The 18,520-nt window shown below is 38.3% G+C and overlaps 1 protein-coding gene across 16 annotated transcripts in view; it reads left to right on the top strand.

The window, feature by feature from the left end:
• Nucleotides 1-18,124, top strand: part of Hipk (Homeodomain interacting protein kinase) — a 30,508-nt gene extending 12,384 nt beyond the window's left edge. For 5 of the 16 annotated variants that reach the window (XM_069114923.1, XM_069114914.1, XM_069114924.1 and 2 more), the window contains 16 exons: nucleotides 1,304-1,633; nucleotides 1,725-1,817; nucleotides 1,891-2,109; nucleotides 2,201-2,573; nucleotides 2,652-2,869; nucleotides 2,980-3,303; nucleotides 3,487-3,666; nucleotides 3,778-3,924; nucleotides 4,005-4,169; nucleotides 4,253-4,677; nucleotides 5,058-5,147; nucleotides 5,537-5,809; nucleotides 5,887-6,052; nucleotides 6,311-6,534; nucleotides 6,988-7,308; nucleotides 7,913-18,124. In XM_069114923.1, coding sequence (XP_068971024.1) covers nucleotides 1,304-1,633; nucleotides 1,725-1,817; nucleotides 1,891-2,109; nucleotides 2,201-2,573; nucleotides 2,652-2,869; nucleotides 2,980-3,303; nucleotides 3,487-3,666; nucleotides 3,778-3,924; nucleotides 4,005-4,169; nucleotides 4,253-4,677; nucleotides 5,058-5,147; nucleotides 5,537-5,809; nucleotides 5,887-6,052; nucleotides 6,311-6,534; nucleotides 6,988-7,308; nucleotides 7,913-8,111 — 3,747 coding nt within the window. In that variant the 3' untranslated portion in view covers nucleotides 8,112-18,124. Of the gene's footprint in view, nucleotides 1-1,286; nucleotides 1,634-1,724; nucleotides 1,818-1,890; nucleotides 2,110-2,200; nucleotides 2,574-2,651; nucleotides 2,870-2,979; nucleotides 3,304-3,486; nucleotides 3,667-3,777; nucleotides 3,925-4,004; nucleotides 4,170-4,252; nucleotides 4,678-5,057; nucleotides 5,148-5,536; nucleotides 5,810-5,886; nucleotides 6,053-6,310; nucleotides 6,535-6,987; nucleotides 7,309-7,912 lie in introns of all 16 variants that reach the window. The other 11 variants (XM_069114929.1, XM_069114915.1, XM_069114918.1 and 8 more) reach the window with 11 other exon arrangements.
• The last annotated feature ends 396 nt before the right edge of the window (nucleotides 18,125-18,520 follow it).

The raw sequence follows: 18,520 nt of genomic DNA, 5'->3' as shown, positions 1-18,520 counted from the left end.
CAAGGGGCATGTCGACATCTTGAAATCCTAGGGACGTATCCTTCCAGGTGTTTCTCGTTTTCTTCACATCGCGACCTGTCTCGTTCAGCTTGGTTCGAAGCAGCGATTTCTACTACCAGCTAACGACAGAGTTGATCCGTTCTTTATCCGTGTATATACTTTATTTCGTCATCCAGTTGGTTTTGTCTGATAAGAAAACTTGCGTCTACCAGCGGTATTTTTCTCTGCTTATTTTTCACCATGCTGGTTTCCGCAATCGTTCATGATACAACTTGTTACGATCGCTAAAAATAGTGGCGCGTTCTTTCCTTTCGCGAGCGAACGGTCATCGTGCTCGCCATTTTTTCTCCATGACCGTTCGAAAATCGACTTTGTCATCTGGCCACGTTGGCTGTTTCGCAGAAGTAAGTAGTAGTTTTCGACGACAGCGATTCGTCAAGTCGTTTGGCAAAAGAATAAAAAAGGAACCAAGAGTTTTACTAAAAGAGAGAGAAAGAAAGAAAGAAAGAGAAAGAGAGAGAGAGAGAGAGAGAGAACGTAGTATCCGCCTAATGATAATCGTCGGCGTTCGACAGCTACGGATTAATATCGTCTAATACCTGTCATGAGCCAACTTTCACAAAGGTAGCTTCGTTCCGCACGGACATACAGAACCGTAAACGATTTTTGTCTTTGCGTATCTATCGTATTAAATGCTTCGCAAATCGATACGATGGTATTCTGACGGATAATTAGGGATATAATTGATTTTCGTTGATTCTTCGATCGCGAAAATATTGTAAGCAAGTACAGATGTACGAGCGTTTCTCAGAAATTTTTCCATGTGGCGTAGTTAGATATCGATTGCCGTCAAGGCTTTCATTTCATATTTCATGACCGGCCATCGTGATGTATTTCCGCTATAGTGTTCGAAGTTTCTTAATGCTTGCTAAATCTCAATGTCGAAGATCATCATCGAAACGACGTAAATCGATGTGTATGCAAAAAACCATTACGTAGAACATTAATAACTAAATTTTTCTTCATATTCTACTGACTACACATCCCGTACGTGTTTGAAACTAATTTTTAACAACGTGCGAATGTCTGTGTGTATTTATTTAACAGACGAGAGTCATGTTATTCATGTTACATCGATTCTTATGGATTGTGTTTTGGATTTGTGTTGCCTCGGCTTGGATTCATCAAAGTTTCGTCTTGCGTGTGTTCGTCGTTATCGTCCCTTCCCAATTAAAGCTATCAAAAACTATCTACGATCTCTTAATACCCAAAAATTTTTGTATAAGGTATATTCCTCCTACAGAGAAAAACCTGGTCGAGGGAGGGTAATGGTGACGGCCTGGCAGTCCACTCCGCCAACGCGACGAACGCAGTGGGTAGTACTGTAGTGTCGCAACATCATAATCAACAGCAACAGCAGCTGCAACAACAACAGCAGCAGCAGCAACAACAACAACACAAGCAGACAGGCATGACGGCACATAGCAAGCAAGTAACCAACGCTGCCAATGGAGGCGGTGGCAGCAACCCCCAAGGGGATGGAGATTACCAGTTGGTACAGCACGAGGTTCTCTATTCTATGACTAATCAATATGAAGTCCTCGAGTTTTTGGGCAGAGGTACTTTTGGACAGGTAAAAGTTTCTTTTTCTCTTCCATATAAACTGTGCTATTTCTACCTGTTCATAGAAACTAAACGACATTTCGCCTGTGTTTTTTCCCTAGGTCGTAAAATGCTGGAAGAAGGGAACCAATGAAATAGTTGCCATCAAAATTCTGAAGAACCATCCATCGTATGCGCGCCAAGGGCAGATTGAGGTGAGTTAGGATATGAATGATTGATCAGTTTTATTCTTAAGTCATGACTAAATGCAATTTTTGTCCTGAATAGGTCTCCATCCTGTCTCGACTCAGTCAGGAAAATGCGGATGAGTTCAACTTTGTGCGCGCTTATGAGTGCTTTCAGCACAAATCCCATACCTGCTTGGTCTTTGAGATGCTAGAACAGAATCTGTATGATTTCCTGAAACAGAATAAATTTTCACCCCTACCCCTTAAATATATCAGACCGATTCTTCAACAAGTACTCACCGCTCTTTTGAAACTTAAGGTAAACTGCGTTTATGTACTTATATGCTGGGATAATTTCGTGTTAATTTTTTTATGGATTACCAAATAACCTTATGAATATATCTTTTTAGCAATTGGGGTTAATTCACGCAGACCTTAAGCCTGAAAACATTATGTTGGTGGATCCAGTTCGTCAGCCTTATCGTGTAAAAGTTATTGATTTTGGGTCAGCTTCCCATGTATCTAAAGCTGTCTGCAACACGTATTTACAATCGCGATACTACCGTGCACCTGAAATTATACTTGGACTTCCATATTGTGAAGCAATAGATATGTGGTCGCTCGGCTGTGTGGTTGCGGAATTGTTTTTAGGATGGCCTTTATACCCTGGTAGTTCAGAATACGATCAGATTCGATACATAAGTCAGACGCAAGGCCTACCAACGGAACACATGTTGAATAATGCCAGCAAAACAACAAAATTCTTTTACAGAGACATGGACAGTAAGTATTGTACTTCATAACCATCTCGAAATTGATATTCTTGAAGAACAGGTACAGATAACGTTAATTGAATTGCAGGTACATATCCATTTTGGCGATTAAAAACACCGGAAGAGCATGAGGCTGAAACTGGTATCAAATCAAAGGAAGCGAGGAAGTATATTTTTAACTGTCTCGATGATATTGGCCAAGTTAATGTCCCGACTGATTTGGAGGGTGGTCAACTTTTGGCAGAAAAAGCAGATAGAAGAGAGTTCATTGACCTCTTGAAGAGGATGCTCACAATGGACCAGGTAGTAATATCTAGTTCATGCTTTGATTCCATGCAGCGACCGGAAGACAATGGCAAATTTCTAGAATAGGCGAGAGTCATTCCTTATCTATCGTGTATCCTTATTATTTGTAGGAGCGCCGCATAACACCTGGGGAGGCTCTGAACCATGCCTTTGTTACGCTGGCCCATTTAGTCGATTATGCACATTGTAACAATGTTAAGGCTTCCGTCCAAATGATGGAGGTTTGTCGACGAGCTGGCGACTTCACTGCAAGTCCAGCGCATCATCAAGCTCCTCCAGCACCTCAACCACCACCACCAACATCATTGGTAGCTAATTTCGTGCCGACGACAAATGGTAGTGCCGTAACTTTCACCTTCAACAACCAGTTGACTAATCAAGTACAGCGATTGGTTAGGGAACATCGGACTGCGCAAACAGGATATGATAATCTGGTTTGTTCATAATTTTTCTCGGTACCCTTAATCGACGCAATGTTTAATATCGTGTTATTTGAAAATTCAGTTTTGACCTTTCGCTTTCGCATTTTAGTTTCATTGTTTGTTGTTTATGTTCCTTCATATTATATATTTTGTATATGGAGTTTATTTTCTATCACGGTGTATTCTTTCTTTTAGTATCAAATATACAGTAACAGTAGTCGTCGTGCGACTCAGTACAGTAGCTCGTCAAGTGGATCAAATAGCGGACGAAGTGGAGTGCACGACTTTCCACATCAATTGGTGCCTGGTCTACTTTGTCATCCACCCAGTTATCAGACGATGCCAAGTCCTGCAAAACACGTAGTTGTTGCTCAAGTAAATAAGACACTTTTTATTTTAACTTAGTTACATATAATCATATTGTATATAATCAAATGTTTCAAAAAAAATTCATGATCGTTTAATTGCGCCTTACACGTTTTACAGCCTCCACAAGCGCAACAAGGTCCGTTACAAATCCAACCATCGATTATATCGCAGCAGGCTGTTGCTGCTGCAGCTGCAGCTGCCCAACAACAGTATGCAGCGGTTCCCGTATCTATGGTGGAAACTGGACGACAAATGTTACTAACCGTAAGTATTCTTGAAACGAACAAATGTCAAAACATTTATGAATTATAAATGGCCAATTATATTTTATCCTTGGATCACAGAACGCTGTACAAACCTCTTGGCCTGGTGGAAGTCGCCAAATGGCCGCTATCGTACCATCTTGGCAGCAGTTACCACCGCAACATGCAGCCATACAGCAGCCATTACTGAGTGATGCCGGAGATTGGGGAAGACCTCTTATTGTCGATAGCTCTGCTATTCTGCAGGTAAACCTTATTGCCTTACTTAACAATTACTTTTATAAGTCGGTCGGATAGGTTTGTAACTAATCTCCCTTGTTTTGGGGAAGGATCAGAGGCCAGTATTTCCTGTCACGGAAGTATACAATACTAGTGCCCTTGTTGAGCATCCTCCTCAAGGTTGGGGCAAGCGTAGTGTTACGAAACATCATCAACATCATGTGACTGTACCTCAGCAGTCTCAACATAGGCACGAGCATAAAAAGGAAACGCAGCAGTTAAGTCCAGTGAAAAAGAGGGTAAAAGAAAGTACTCCACCGAGCAACATGAGACGGCATTCACCTTCCAGCGGTCATTGGCAACAGCAACCCATGCAGCAACACCATCACAGCAGCAAACACAGCAGTAGTCATAATGTAGAACACCATCAAGTTACATCTGGTCGGCAGCAAACTATTACAATTCACGATACACCATCACCAGCAGTTTCTGTTATCACGATAAGTGATAGCGAAGACGAAACACCGGGCAAATGGTAAGTTAATTTAATTATTTTCGTAGAATATTAGAAAGTAGTTAGAAATTATTGTTCGCAATTATAAGGTTAGAAGAGAACTGCTATTTTGTGGGTACCGTATCGAAAATGTTACAGCCATCTTGAATTTTTATTATTTTTATTACTTTGTTATTATCTTGCTTCGTTAAAAGTTTTTTTTCTGTAGCTCTTTGAATTTAAAAATATGATTATCCAGTGTCTCGTTTACAAGTGTCTATGATTTTGTAATGTTGTTTTGTATTGTGTTTATCGAATTTTGTCGATAAGTTCCAATCATAGATGTTTCCACCGTGAAACATATTTATTAGTAATTTATTAGAATAGAAAGTAGTGGAATCATGCATGAATATCATTGACAGCTGTGGAGATCGGCAATGTGGAGCCTGTCAAAATTTGGCAACTCGCCTGTCTGGCGATGGACGTCCAGTCCGCGAGGAAGTCATTCGAAGGTATATGAATGTAACGTAGTATCACGCAATCACACACCATAGCATCGATTAATGGTTAATAATCGCTAAGAACATGGTATAACACGAAGCTTCATAACACATTGAGAAATTAATGTTGTAAAACAATTAACGTATTTCGTGTTACTGCACCTGTACAAATACATAAATTGCAGGACTAAAAATTGTATATAATAAAGGCAGTCTAGAAACACGATTGTAGCGCTTGAAGTGTCAATTGTCTCGACGGACTAACAACACTCTGATTTACAGCTCTAGCGTTTAATGCCATTTTTTCATGCTGAGTGTTAACGTATTTTGTATTGTATGGGGATATCTGTTCTCCCTGACTGTTTCATGTGTAACTTATCGCATATGTTTTTTACTTCTAGTACGCAATCAACACCACGCGTGGTTCAACCAATACAGCAAACCCATTCAAGTAGTCAGTCGCATACTAACGGCCACGTAACAACGCATAGTACATCTCAAAGATCGCAACGAAAAAATATTATCAGTTGTGTAACTGTCGGTGACAGCGATGGCGAAGCTAGTCCAGGTCGAGCGCATAATCATCTATACCAACATTTACCGCAACATCCTCAGCATCAACAAACTACGCAGTTAATTAAACACGAACCCCAACAGCAACATCACGTCAGCAGGTAATTACATCAACGATCAAAGTTTATAATATCATTCGAGACAGTTGTGTATGAAGACAATGTGTTGTTGATTGCAGTAGCAGTTCTGGATATTCGTCTCAATCGCAAAAGAAACGTTTATTGGCCAAAGTACAGTCCGAATGCAATATGGTGAATGTTGCGACGAAACCGGAGCCCGGCGTTGAGTACCTTGCACCACATCCGTGTCACGCGCCAGCCTGTAAAGAGCCACCGACCTATCAGGTTAAATTTTAATTCAAATTACAATCCTTTCTTTCGTTTCTCGATCTTTCCTCTCCGTTTTCTATGTTATTCTATTTTATATAATTTTTATTTCCTTTTTTCTTCTTCGTTATCCTTTTTTTTTTTATAATTGATTTAAATTTCCAACCGAAAGTTTCTGGGAGTATCGAGGAACAAGCACGACGATCCTGATCTGTATTCACTGGGATACCCCCTTCCTTTGTCTTAGTAATCTTTCTTTTGGAAATGTTTTTCTAGGATGATGCCTATGACATGCATGACTACTTCTTGCAGTATGTGACCACGAGTAGCGCGCATCCGCACCTTCAAGAGCAACACATTGTGTATACGACTGGCACGGACAAGCGGGTATCATGGCCTGGAAAGAGAGCTGAATACAAACACGAGTACGTTCAACCACCGGCTGCTCATTCCAGAGACCACCAGAAATGGGCGGTAGCGAATACTGTGCATCAGTATAGGTAAGCATCGCACCGCATGTTACAACGTTTGATTTACACGACACTCGAAGCATGCAATATATCATACACAGATAGATTTAGAAAAATCTAGCAGATAAATACATAGAATAGCATAGTTAAGCGAGATTTATATGCACGTAGTTATTGAACGCATGTAGGTTTTCTCTTTGAATGAGAAATGACCAAACCGATGACAGGCAGCTCGTGTATACGTTGTCGAGACAACAGACGGGCTGAATATCATGATCGGGCAAGTAAACAGCATGAATTTCTATGTTATTTCCGGAAAGTAAAAGACCGAGAGTAAAAGTGAATCTGAAAGGATCTCGGAATGAATCGATCTCCTGATTCTCTGTCGGTTTGGTCTCTGTCCTCTTAGAGAGACTTCTTACAGTAAGTAAGGACGCATGGGAATTGCATAACGAAGGGATGGACTTTGTTTTGGGTTTGTAGGCAGAGCCAGGTGGTGGGTTCGGCAGCCCATCCGGGTCATACCCACAGTCACCATGGGCATCCGGCCCACCTCAGTCCTGGGGGCGGTGGCGGGGGCAGAAGTCCTGCAGGGGGGCCTGTAATAGGAAGTGCCCAGCATCTGGGACAGCCCCTGTACCAGGAATACGCCCATGTGCGTTCAAGAGCCCATGCCGTGCCACCGCCGGTATACGTAACCGCCGCGCCTTCTCAGGCTCCTACTGCTATCCAGCAGCAACAAGTGCCCACCTATCAGGGATTCACACCCGGGTGGGTACCTAGACACCTAGTTGATGCATGCATGTGTGTACCATTTATTATATTTTCGTTCTAGTGATAGTTCATCGTATGTTGTTATATTTGTGATCGTACTGTAGTAGTTATTGTTGGAATATAGTGCGTTCCCGTGCAACCGTTTTATCTCGTTCTCAATGGCATGTAACGTTGTGAAAGATCGTGTGATGTATTTATATAATTCAGTCGGATAATCGATATTCTTCTCTAAAAATGATCTGAACGTTGTTTTCATGTTTAATTTTTTATTTTTTATTAGTATTGTTCTTTTTTCTTATCAAAATGTAATAGATATACTTATACAATACATATTTTTCGTACACTTATTTTGTACAAAGTAGACCATTGATTGCCTGCTTAGACAATTGCACAAAGATAAAGAAACGTTTCGTAAGCATTAATGAATGATGTATTATATGTAAAGGAAAAAAAAAGAAATTTGTCGATTACTCGATTATCTTAAATGTATGATATATACGTATATATAATGTTATCTACTTATAAAACCGTATGCGTGTGGAACGAAGAAATGATCTTTATAAAACAAATGTTTCATTTCCCTTTTTAGAGCATTGCGGAGACTTTCTAACGTTCATTATCCCGTTTTTTACAGCTCGTCTCCATTAACGTTGTATGATTCTAGTCGAGCGTTGCCACCACCAGCTCATCACAGCTCGGCCAGACCGTTGCTGGCAAGTCATGCAGCGCATCCACTGCCTGCACATATGCAGCCAACAGCCGTTTATGGATTGGCCCCACTTTCACCGGCCAAACATCAATATCAACCTTCTGGTTTGTGGTTCACCGAGTAAATTATTCCTCTGTCTGGTTTCAGAAGAAAAAATCAAACGGCGTGCGAGTACTAGTCTTCGCCGCTTCTTTTTTTTAACGAAATTTTACAAGGTCGAGAAATAACCGATCGCATCAAAGATAACCGTACGAAAGGAAAAAGAGAACCCATCGTCTTTATCGAATTCATTCCTCGCGAAAGTGTTTTTTTTACTAGCGAACGAAGGGGTCTCTTCGCGATACTATTATCAGCTATTGAAAACACAGAGTAAAAAGCTAGGCTTGTATTGTTACGAAAGGAATAAAGAAATCACGACTGGAAAGAGTCGACGGAGTCTCAAGACAAGACCGAAGTCGTTCTTCAACTCAACTTTTTGACAATCCGTCCTTAAAAAGCGATCGCCCCCTTCGAACTGCCAGTCTGTGCTATTACGAAAAAGATTATCAAAGCTCTACGCATGATTTTGATTGACAAGGAGGTAAATAATATGGCTTCGAAAGTCGATAGACTGATCGCGTTTGCGTCGTATCCTAATGATTTCATTAGCGTATTTATCACATTCTCATCGTGAAACGTGTTGTCTTTTTCCTTTCGTTCGATGATATGAACATCGTATTCGAAACGAAAAAGCAAGTGAAAGTAACGAACGGAGAAGAAAAAAAAAGCAGAACGATAGAGAAAAGAAGCTTTTTGATGCTTCTCGTTGCGCAATCGTTTCCTCAGTGAACCATTGCTTTGATGATTTGTATTTGTATTATATTTTCAAATATTATTTGACGATTGATGTACAATTTTGTCCGACTTAGATGGCGCTTATGTTATATACGTGATAGTATATAATATAATTGACATGTTTTGTATGATTCTGAAGAAATAGTGTTGGCGCGTCAAAAAGAATTTTTACGAGGTTATACGAACGAAAAAATTAGAGGAGACCAGACGATTTTATCGTAAAGTTTGAATATGCATTATTTGAAATTAAGCTCAGTTTAAGCAGATAAAGAGAAACATGTTGGGTGTCGGTGATTTGTCAAAACTGTTCTACGGTGTAACAGTTCAGAAGTTATCTTTTATTGAAGTTCAACGTTAACGGGAATAAATTTGCATTTCCTTATGGTATGATATATATCATATACATTACGTTTTTAGTACTCGTTAACAAAGCTAATCTTAGCGCGGTATAATCCACGGTTATTAGCCGATGGAATTTTCGTCAGACTTGAGATTTTTGTTATCGAGCGTGACAACGCTTTAATGTATTCTAAGCGTTCTCTTTTAAACGGGTCATCGACGTTGATGAAGATTCCCGTTCTTGTATCTAATAATTGAAAGCGAGTTGATCAATTACACGCATACACACAATCATAACATGACACATTGATTTGTTGTAAAATGTGTTCCGGATTTTATCGCTAGATTTATTTCAAGCTGTCTTATAGGTATGCTGGTGTAATAGCAAACACTTCTTTCCAATGACGTTACTATACGAAAGTAAAGCGTGTCTGAGTTTAGAATGGAATTCTTCTGTTTTGATTCGAATACATTATGGGTATATTTGATTGCATGGTTAAATTTGTATTTGACAAAAGCTGTGTTTTCTCGCAGCAGCCTCATTATTTATTTTTACTACGTAATTAATCCTATTCTTCTCATCATAATTATTACTATTACTATTACCATTACTACTACTATTATTAATTGCAAATAGGCATCACCGACTTTAAGATAATTGCAGTAGCAGTTTGTAGTCATTTTTTTTTGTACATACCACGTTCGCGATAGATTTGCGTTAGATTCGTTTGAAATGAGATTTTTTCCCTTTGCAACATTTTTCAGCGTTGAACGATCGTCGTACAGCATATTAACATTAACTTTTTCATCCATCTGTTGCGTTTCAATGTTTTGCATTTCACCGAGGATTGTAGTTTTAAAATGTATGTATTGAGTATATATTGCACAAATCTGCGGTACACAACGATTAGCATGAGCAACAACAAAGGATCTGTGTACAGTAATAACGCAAATTTGCGTTTGAAGAAAAAGGAACAAAACGAAATATAGATATATTCAATTTTCGCGAGATTCTTAGTTCAATCGCTTTCGTCGAAAAAGAAGCCTTCGTTGCAAATATCTGTTATAATGTCAGATTGCACACATGTTTTCTTCAACGTACATTTGATTCTTTCTATTCCGATGAGAGCGTCAATGGTGCAAGTTTTTAACAATCCCCACTCGTTTTTTCTCCCTCATCGAATCATGTTCTTCCTTCTCACATTTTTCCACGTCAGTATAAAGAAAGCAATTTCTAATATCTCACAAAATGAGAAAAACTATATATCATATATACATGTATAATGTATATGATTGCAATTCCTTGAGTAAATTGCATTCGATGTATATGTGCATGCCCATATGTCGATTTGTACGTATAATTATCATGAGTGGTTCTCCTCCTACATTTTAACGTTCGAACAGGTGTAAGAATGGATTTGCACACATTTTACGACTTGTGAAACAGTTTCAAAAACATTTTTCTGCGTGCTGACGTGTATATCGTGGTTTTTAATGGAATGACGCTTAGGCATTGTTTTGCTAATTATTTTATATACATAGCTGTATGATAACGTACGGGATATTAGCTGTGGTATGTTGATTAGAGTGAAACCATATTCAGAGTTTAATTAGAAGTATTTTACACTTAGAGCGAGAATGTGAGTGAGCAAGTCGAAATGAGTAAACGAATGTGATTAGCGTGATTAGTGTGATTGATAAGGAGAGGAAGAGAGCGAGAGAACAGTGTTAGAGAAAATAATAAAATGACACTTTAGATATGTTACCAATATCCTAAAACAACATTTTTCAATGTCTTAAAAGATGAATATAACGTGAAGCTGCTAATCCATTAATTTCGATCGGATAAATAGTCGTAAAATTGTTAATATTTTTAGAAATTAATTAATACTATTTATATCAAAGGGCACCTATGATAAAAACCTGGCTAATTTCCTGTTTTATTCGCGAAATACTAAACAGTCTACTTAAACATTTGTTTGTCTTTTTTTTTTCTTTTTATTAATTTTCCAAATTTAAGCATCACGTTTATCAATTGCGCGAATTGGCTTCGTCGATATATTTCTTTACGCGTATTATATGACGTAAAAATTAAGGAGAAAAAGAATTGTGTAACCAAGTCGATGTGCCTGTTTAACAATTAATCATATTTACATTTGTATTTACTGCAAACGTGTAAACTCATAAAAAAAACGTGTATAGCGAAAGTTGCAGTAAAACAGAAAACAAAGTTACAATCAGCTTGTAAGTGTTACGTATTTTATCGACCACACACGGTACGAATATACAATTATAATTATACAAACACGTTTGCGCGCCTACATGTATATATGTATGCTTCCATATAAACCGTAGAAATTATATCGCGTAGGAGAAAACATACCGTTTCTTCTCTTAAGTCGTGAAAAAACAAAAGTCATATCCTTAGATCTTTCGCATTTTACGTAGAAAAGAAAAATGGGAAAACTGTTGTTGCGCGTGTGTATGTATAGGAACATGCCTTTTTTTGTCGCAGGAATCGATACATGCACAAACACACACGTAGGAGATGTACATGCGACAGTTCTACGCATCATAGTCATACCATCATCATGCTTCATTTTTTTAGCCTCTGTACATTCGAACGTATTTAGATACCTGTGTCACTAGATAAGCAAAGGGAACTTCAGTCAAGTTTCTGTTTCTTGTTTTTTCTTTTTTTTTTTGCATCCAAAGAGCAAGTTTTGACTGACGATGTAATATTTGTAATGTTTAGCATAAGACTGTAATTGTCGATCGTGGATTCGATCGTTCGAATTAATCACTGATAATATTCTACGTATAAGTATGTTATTTTATTATGTTCACGTTGTTATTAGCGTCGAATATGCAAAAGTATTTGGGTAGTAGATTTTAGGTGGTCAGCTTTGTGGAGTCGGATGTCGGTTATTGTCTAACAGATAGAATTATCGTTGTCGATGTTTATTACTAATTAACAGCTTTGGGTTTAGAATGTATACGCAAACTACACAATGGTCCTACGTTAGTTTCCCACTTTTTAGGTGTAGATCGTCAGTCAGTACGAGCTCAGAGTCACGTTAGCGCAGTCATTGTTACTTTAAGTAGCACGTTTTTAAGCAGTGTACGAGTAGATAAATAAGCACGTCATTGAACGAGTATCTAATTAATCTTAGGCTACCATGGAAACTGTACGAGAGGGCAAAAAGAAGAACGATTGTTTTCTTCTTTTGGGAACGTACCGTAACAGTGACGATGATTCTAGTTGTGATATTTTATTAATATAGGGTTTGTGTACGCGATGTTATTTTGGTCAGGCTTTTCAGAAGGCCAACACGTGCATGACGCGATATATGTGTAACGCATAGAGAAGATACTATAGTGTTTTTTGTCGTTAACAATCCAGGAAGATTATTGTCATATGGTTGTTACTTCCGATAGGGTGATATGACACGTTACCTTAGCTGCTCATCGTCTAACTTGCTCCAATTCTTTCACGCCATTCTTCTTCATGGGCTTTCCTTGTTTTTCACGGATTTCGCTTCGAGTGATACGACACATCAAATCATGTTTGTGATAGATTTTTACTTCCATACTTCTTTGCCATTTTAAAGGAGAGAATTGTGTTAATAGAACACGATCTTTTTAACGTCGATCGTGATGTTTCACAACATTGTTGAGCGCGAGCGTAACAGTTACCTCTTCCTTTCGGGTGACACGATGATACATAAACATAATAAAAAGAAAAAGGAACACATGTACAAAATACACCTACATAACACACGGATCATATATAACGTGCGCGTTCGAGCGCACACTTATACATATACACTCGAAGCTATAGAGATATAATTATTTTAATCATTTTTAAATTTGTACATACATTTCTTATCGCATCAGGGCAGAGGGGAGCGGAGAGATTTCTTAGTGTCTAGGTGTAGTGCCTAAAATGTTAATGAGATTGTGTCCAATAGAAAATTTATTTAGTGTGGAATTTCTAACGTTCGATTCCGAGTGCTTGTAAGTGGGACGCGAATTTCGTTCAAGCATGTTCGACCATAAAATTAGAAAATAGGATGATTTGACGAAAGCGAAAGCATTTTCCAAGGCTGATAGAATTTTTCCGTACAAGCGCCCGGAGTCGTGGAACGAATAACGTTCGAGCGAGTCTAGCACTGTTAATAAACAGATACTCGCGTTGAAATGGCCAGAAATGAATAAAAAAGGAGCGAAAGAATGAATGAAAGAGAAAAAATGGAATCAAAGGACATCCGCGGATAAAAATTACGTTTCTTTGTGGACTTAGAATTTAATGTTCATCGCGTTGTATGGATAGTTCGTATAAAATTATATATATATATATATATATTATATATATTATCATTATAAAACAAAGCAACTGACTTTTTGCGAGGAATAGATAGCGTAGCTACTATAAGTATAGGAGAGAATAACATATTTTTGGAGTTATACTACTAGAGGATTGATATTGTATTGTGCTCTGTGAGTTCTTAAACGTTTGTCTTCTTACGTTCTTGGTCTTTAATCGTCGAATTGCTCATCACGATCGGACCACATTTACATGTAGAAACGAGAATTATTAAAAGCAAACGAAAGAAAAAAATACAACTCAAGAGGCGTATGCTATCGACATGTATATCTTATATATGTACGATACTTGTTCTAAATTTCGGTTCGTCGCGACATGTCACTAGAATTTTGCTCACGATCCATGTGTACGTACTCTTCGGTACGTGCGCGCGCGATCTCGTAGATTATATACGTGCAAGAGAAATCACAATAGTCTGTAGTATTTAATTCGTACCTCGACTTCTCTGAACGATTCGATATTGAGAGACGAACCATCAACACACACGTGATAAAGGTATTTCACCGTTTTTTTTTTTTTAAGCCAACTGTATATCGTAATAGCGAGTAAATGAAGTCCGATTAGGGAAGCAAGAAGTAAACGATAGATCATGCGGGTAAATTAGGCTAGAATCGATGATTCACATCTGACTGTTCTTCGATGTTCTTAATGTTCACTATTATACTATGGTAATATTGCAAATAATTATGAACGGTAGTACTTGTATTATACGTTTGTCAGACTTATGCATAATATTATACGAGTAAGGATTAATCATAGTTTTTAAAAGAAAAAAAAAAAATATGGGGGATAACACTCGTGTAAACACATCACTGCTGCTAAAACGTTGTTATCGTTAACGATTTTTCTCATCTTTAATAGGGTGATGGATTCAGATCGATAATTAGGGGCATACCGTGGCATAGCTGGATAGTCTTCGCTGTGGAAGAAAGTAGAAAATTTGGTGTTTCGATGTTCGTACGGTTTAGAATATTTTTCGTTTTCGTAGTTCTCTTCTACTACTTTTTGTCTTTTCTTGTTCGTATATAATGCGCAGCCGTTCTCATCGTTTTCGTTCGTGCCACGGGATATTCTGCTTTAGACTGGTTATTTACCAGATCGGTCTTTTGGTAAAGATAGCTTTCGAACGAGCTTTCGACTTTTTATATGTATAGATAGTTTGAAAGATGCTGGTTGCTTATTATTCGTCGTTTTCCAAAGGTTCTCCTTTATTTTTCAAAGTTTGGGAATCTTTCCGAAGAGTTTCCAGTTGTACGGAAATGTAATTTTAATTAACTCTATATAACCTTTTTGTAACTCTGAAGTAGTTAAAATGGTATAAGTGCTTGATAAAAATAATTACGAATTGTAACGAAGCTAAAACAGGTCTATGTAAACTCCTTATAATTTAGAAACTTTATACAATCGTACGAATAAGCCGAATTCGGAATGTTACGAATAATCCTATTCGCTATATGGCTATACTATATATTTGTACCGCCTATAAATGTGCGCCTTTTGTGTATTTTAACTGTACTATGATAGTAGTAGCACTATTTGTACTATTATTATTGATAGGCAGATTTAATATCGTTATTATTATAAATAATTGTGTTATCTGATTGATGTCGCACGGGCTCATACACACCTGTCCTATTTTCTAATATTAATGATTTTCAATCTAAATTGATAGTAAGCCCTGGATCTAAATATTTCGATGAAAAATAGATAGAGCGTGAATTTCTTCATCTTCCACGACGATAGCGATTTAGTGTCTTTTCGTTCTGTGGTCGTAATTTTCTCTTCTACCATAAAAAATACCTTCAGAATTCTCGAGGCTAAGTCGATTTCAGCTGTTCTTTTCCTTTCTTCTTGATGCCTTGCCTTATCGCGGTACCATTAGCATCGATATGTATAATAATTACACTGACATCAGAGCATATACACACGTACAGGTACATACGTACATACATATATACACATACACCACAGCAAAGTAGATACAAACGTAACACACGTTAAGAGGATAAGTCCTTCGTGCCGTCGATTAACATTACTGTTTGCCAAACTTCTTTATCCTATACGTAACGGATACAGCTGTATAAATGTATAAATTATCGTTACCAGGTGTGCTCGAATTTATCGACGTTTAACGTGATCGTTTCTAACAATCTTCTCGAATCGAATATCAATTAGATCCGATACGCGGTATTACATAAAATTTAGAACAAACAAAGGGAGAAAGATAAACGTTAAAGTTTGTGAATTCGAGTATGCGTGGATCCTTCATACGACCATGCATCCAGCAACATAGTAACCCCAATCGATCGCCTTCGTGGCGTAATTGTAAAGTGAAGTTTCTAAATGGCGGTATTTAGCGTAGGTGAATATAAACGAACAAAAAGTAAAAAAAGAAAAGGAACACACACATACACACAAAGAAAGAAAAGGAAAACAAAAGTTTTTTTAAGCTTTCGCAGGAAGTCTGTCTTAAAGTATTAAAACTCTCAGGCTGCGCCGATTGTCTTTGCCGCGTGCGTATGGAATAGCGGCCGCACGGTCGCGGAGTCGTCGAACGAGAATGGTGTTCAACCGATATACCAGAGCATAGGAACCTCGAGACAATTCGAGTCTAACAGTTCTCGCTGTGCGCGACCCGTAGAGTTTGTAAAATAGATGAATATACGATATATTCGCCATTTGGCATTACAAAGGACACGTAGAAATCGGTGGTTCTGCACACCGTAATATAAATAATGATAATAATTTCGAACGATCGTAGCTCAACGCGTGGCCTGTAAAACGACGAAAAGTAACCAAGATGTGTCGAAACTCGAGTGGAAGCATTCGTCGACAGTGAAATTTATTTACTAGTAGAGCGTGCCTTATATATCGACGATCCATGCAGGATCTTTTCTAGATTTCGTTTTTCGACCGGACTAATTGTTTTTCGTAGCTAGATTCGATCGTCTCGCGTCTTATACTCCAGTATCACGCTGAACACCATTTCACTCTTATATATATGGATGGATGAATATACATTTATCTATTAGATATATACATATGTGCATATTCATATTATATATATACATGTACGTATATATTACGTATAAATTGTATAATAGAAAGCAGAGAAAAAAATTGGGATATCCATTGCTTGCGCGTGTGATGAATTATTTCAGAGGTCGACCAGAGTACAAAGCGTAGGTTTAGTTTGGTCTCGGAAATAGTTTGTGCACGAATACGGACTATAGGAGTCGAGTCGAACGTCGTCGCCGAATGTTAGAAAATTGGTTGATCAATAATAAGTTGAAACGAGAAATGTTTTGTACGCACTGGCGAACGAACAAAAGAAAGAAAAATCCTAGAGACGAAAAGGCAAGAAAATATGAAAGAAAAAAAAAAGAAGCGGAAGAGTAAAACAGAGTTTAGCATAGAGCGAAAGAACCGCTGCGTTACGGTTTTACAGCGTTGCGTCGACCGACCGCGACGAGTCCCGTTCTTTGGCTTCTCTTTCGTATGTCCGACAATAAACGCTTCATTGGAGAGGGCGACGGAAACGAACGACAACCATGAATCAATCAGCAGACAAATCAAAAGTACTTAGGCTTTAAATTGCACCGTGTCAAACGATTCTCGAAACCTTCTTCGTCACTGTCGACCGACACGACGTTTCGATATTGTAATGGAGCACATGGAACATTATATCATCTAGGTAACCAAAAAAAAAAAAAAAATTCTAATCTCATCGCACCGTAGCTCGCGACTACTAACTGTTATACATACATCGTCGTAAACATTTTGCTTACGATCGAGAAAGAAAAGAAAAAGAGGAAAAGAATTAATCGACTGATATTTTTTTGTTTATTTCGATTTTTATCGAGGTTTTGGTAGTGGCGAGCTCCACGTTCTTCCGTCAACAGGGGTCTTAACTAATCGGTGACGACTTACTTAACGAATGTTTCTCAATTTTTTAAGTCGCGCATCGGCATTTAGGTGCATACATCCTGGGGGCAAGAAGTCTATTTGATATTTATATTTTAATATACACGGGCCGATTATATTTAGTGTATTGTAATTATTGAATATTAATTGAAAGCCCCGGGGGCTGCTCGTCCAGCGATACGATAGAGTCATTAATTTACTTTTGGAGAAGCAGTATAACATTAAAAGAAGGAACGAACATGGAAAAACAAAATACATAATTCGATGTACGAGCAGGCCGCCGGGGCAAGAACCACGATTTTCTGTATATTACTGTAGTATAATAATCAAACACTAAAGACTAATGCTTAAGGTGATCGATAAGAGCCTCGACGCTCTTCGAAGCCGCGTAAGTGTAATCGAGAAATTATGCAAACTGAACGATTAAAAAAACAAACAAAAAAGAAAAGAGTGCAAGAGAAATAAAAAGAAAGAAACGAATAAACGAAAAGAAACACACATATACATAAAAGAAAAGATAATAATAAAACGTTTCAATTAAACGACAGAGAAAGAAAGAGAAAAATACACACATCGGTACCAGGCATCACTATGTTTTAAATGGTTAATAAATGCAGATGTCCGTGTATTCGCTCGGACACTTTTTCAACTGAGTTTTCGCTGTCCTTTTACGGCTGTATTATTTTGTCAAACGCTCTTTGTCTCAAACCCTTGTTTCTTCGTTTTACTTTGCTTCTCGCGCGCTACGGCCGCGACTCAAACCTGATTCCATTGCGACGTTCTATCGACGATCAATGGATCATCATTATGATATTCCTTCGTATCTGTTCTACCCTTTCGTCGGCGAACGGTATACGAAAATAGAAACAACATCGTGTCCTGTGTTCTTGCCGTACGCGTAAGAGCGAGCACGTCGCAGAGTCGGTCTGTACGCCGTACGCGGACATCGGAGTTACCGGTTCTCAACTTCCTGCATTCTTTAGTTTCTGGCGCAACCTACGCGTGTCTGGCGTTACAGCAGGAAGAAACTGCGATTCCGTCGTGTCGGT

Source organism: Bombus flavifrons, chromosome 6, assembly GCF_040668555.2.
Source record: "Bombus flavifrons isolate JBK064 chromosome 6, iyBomFlav1_principal, whole genome shotgun sequence".
Classification (NCBI taxonomy): domain Eukaryota; kingdom Metazoa; phylum Arthropoda; class Insecta; order Hymenoptera; family Apidae; genus Bombus; species Bombus flavifrons.
Note: the sequence above shows the minus strand (reverse complement) of the source record. Positions and strands in the feature narration are given on the sequence as shown.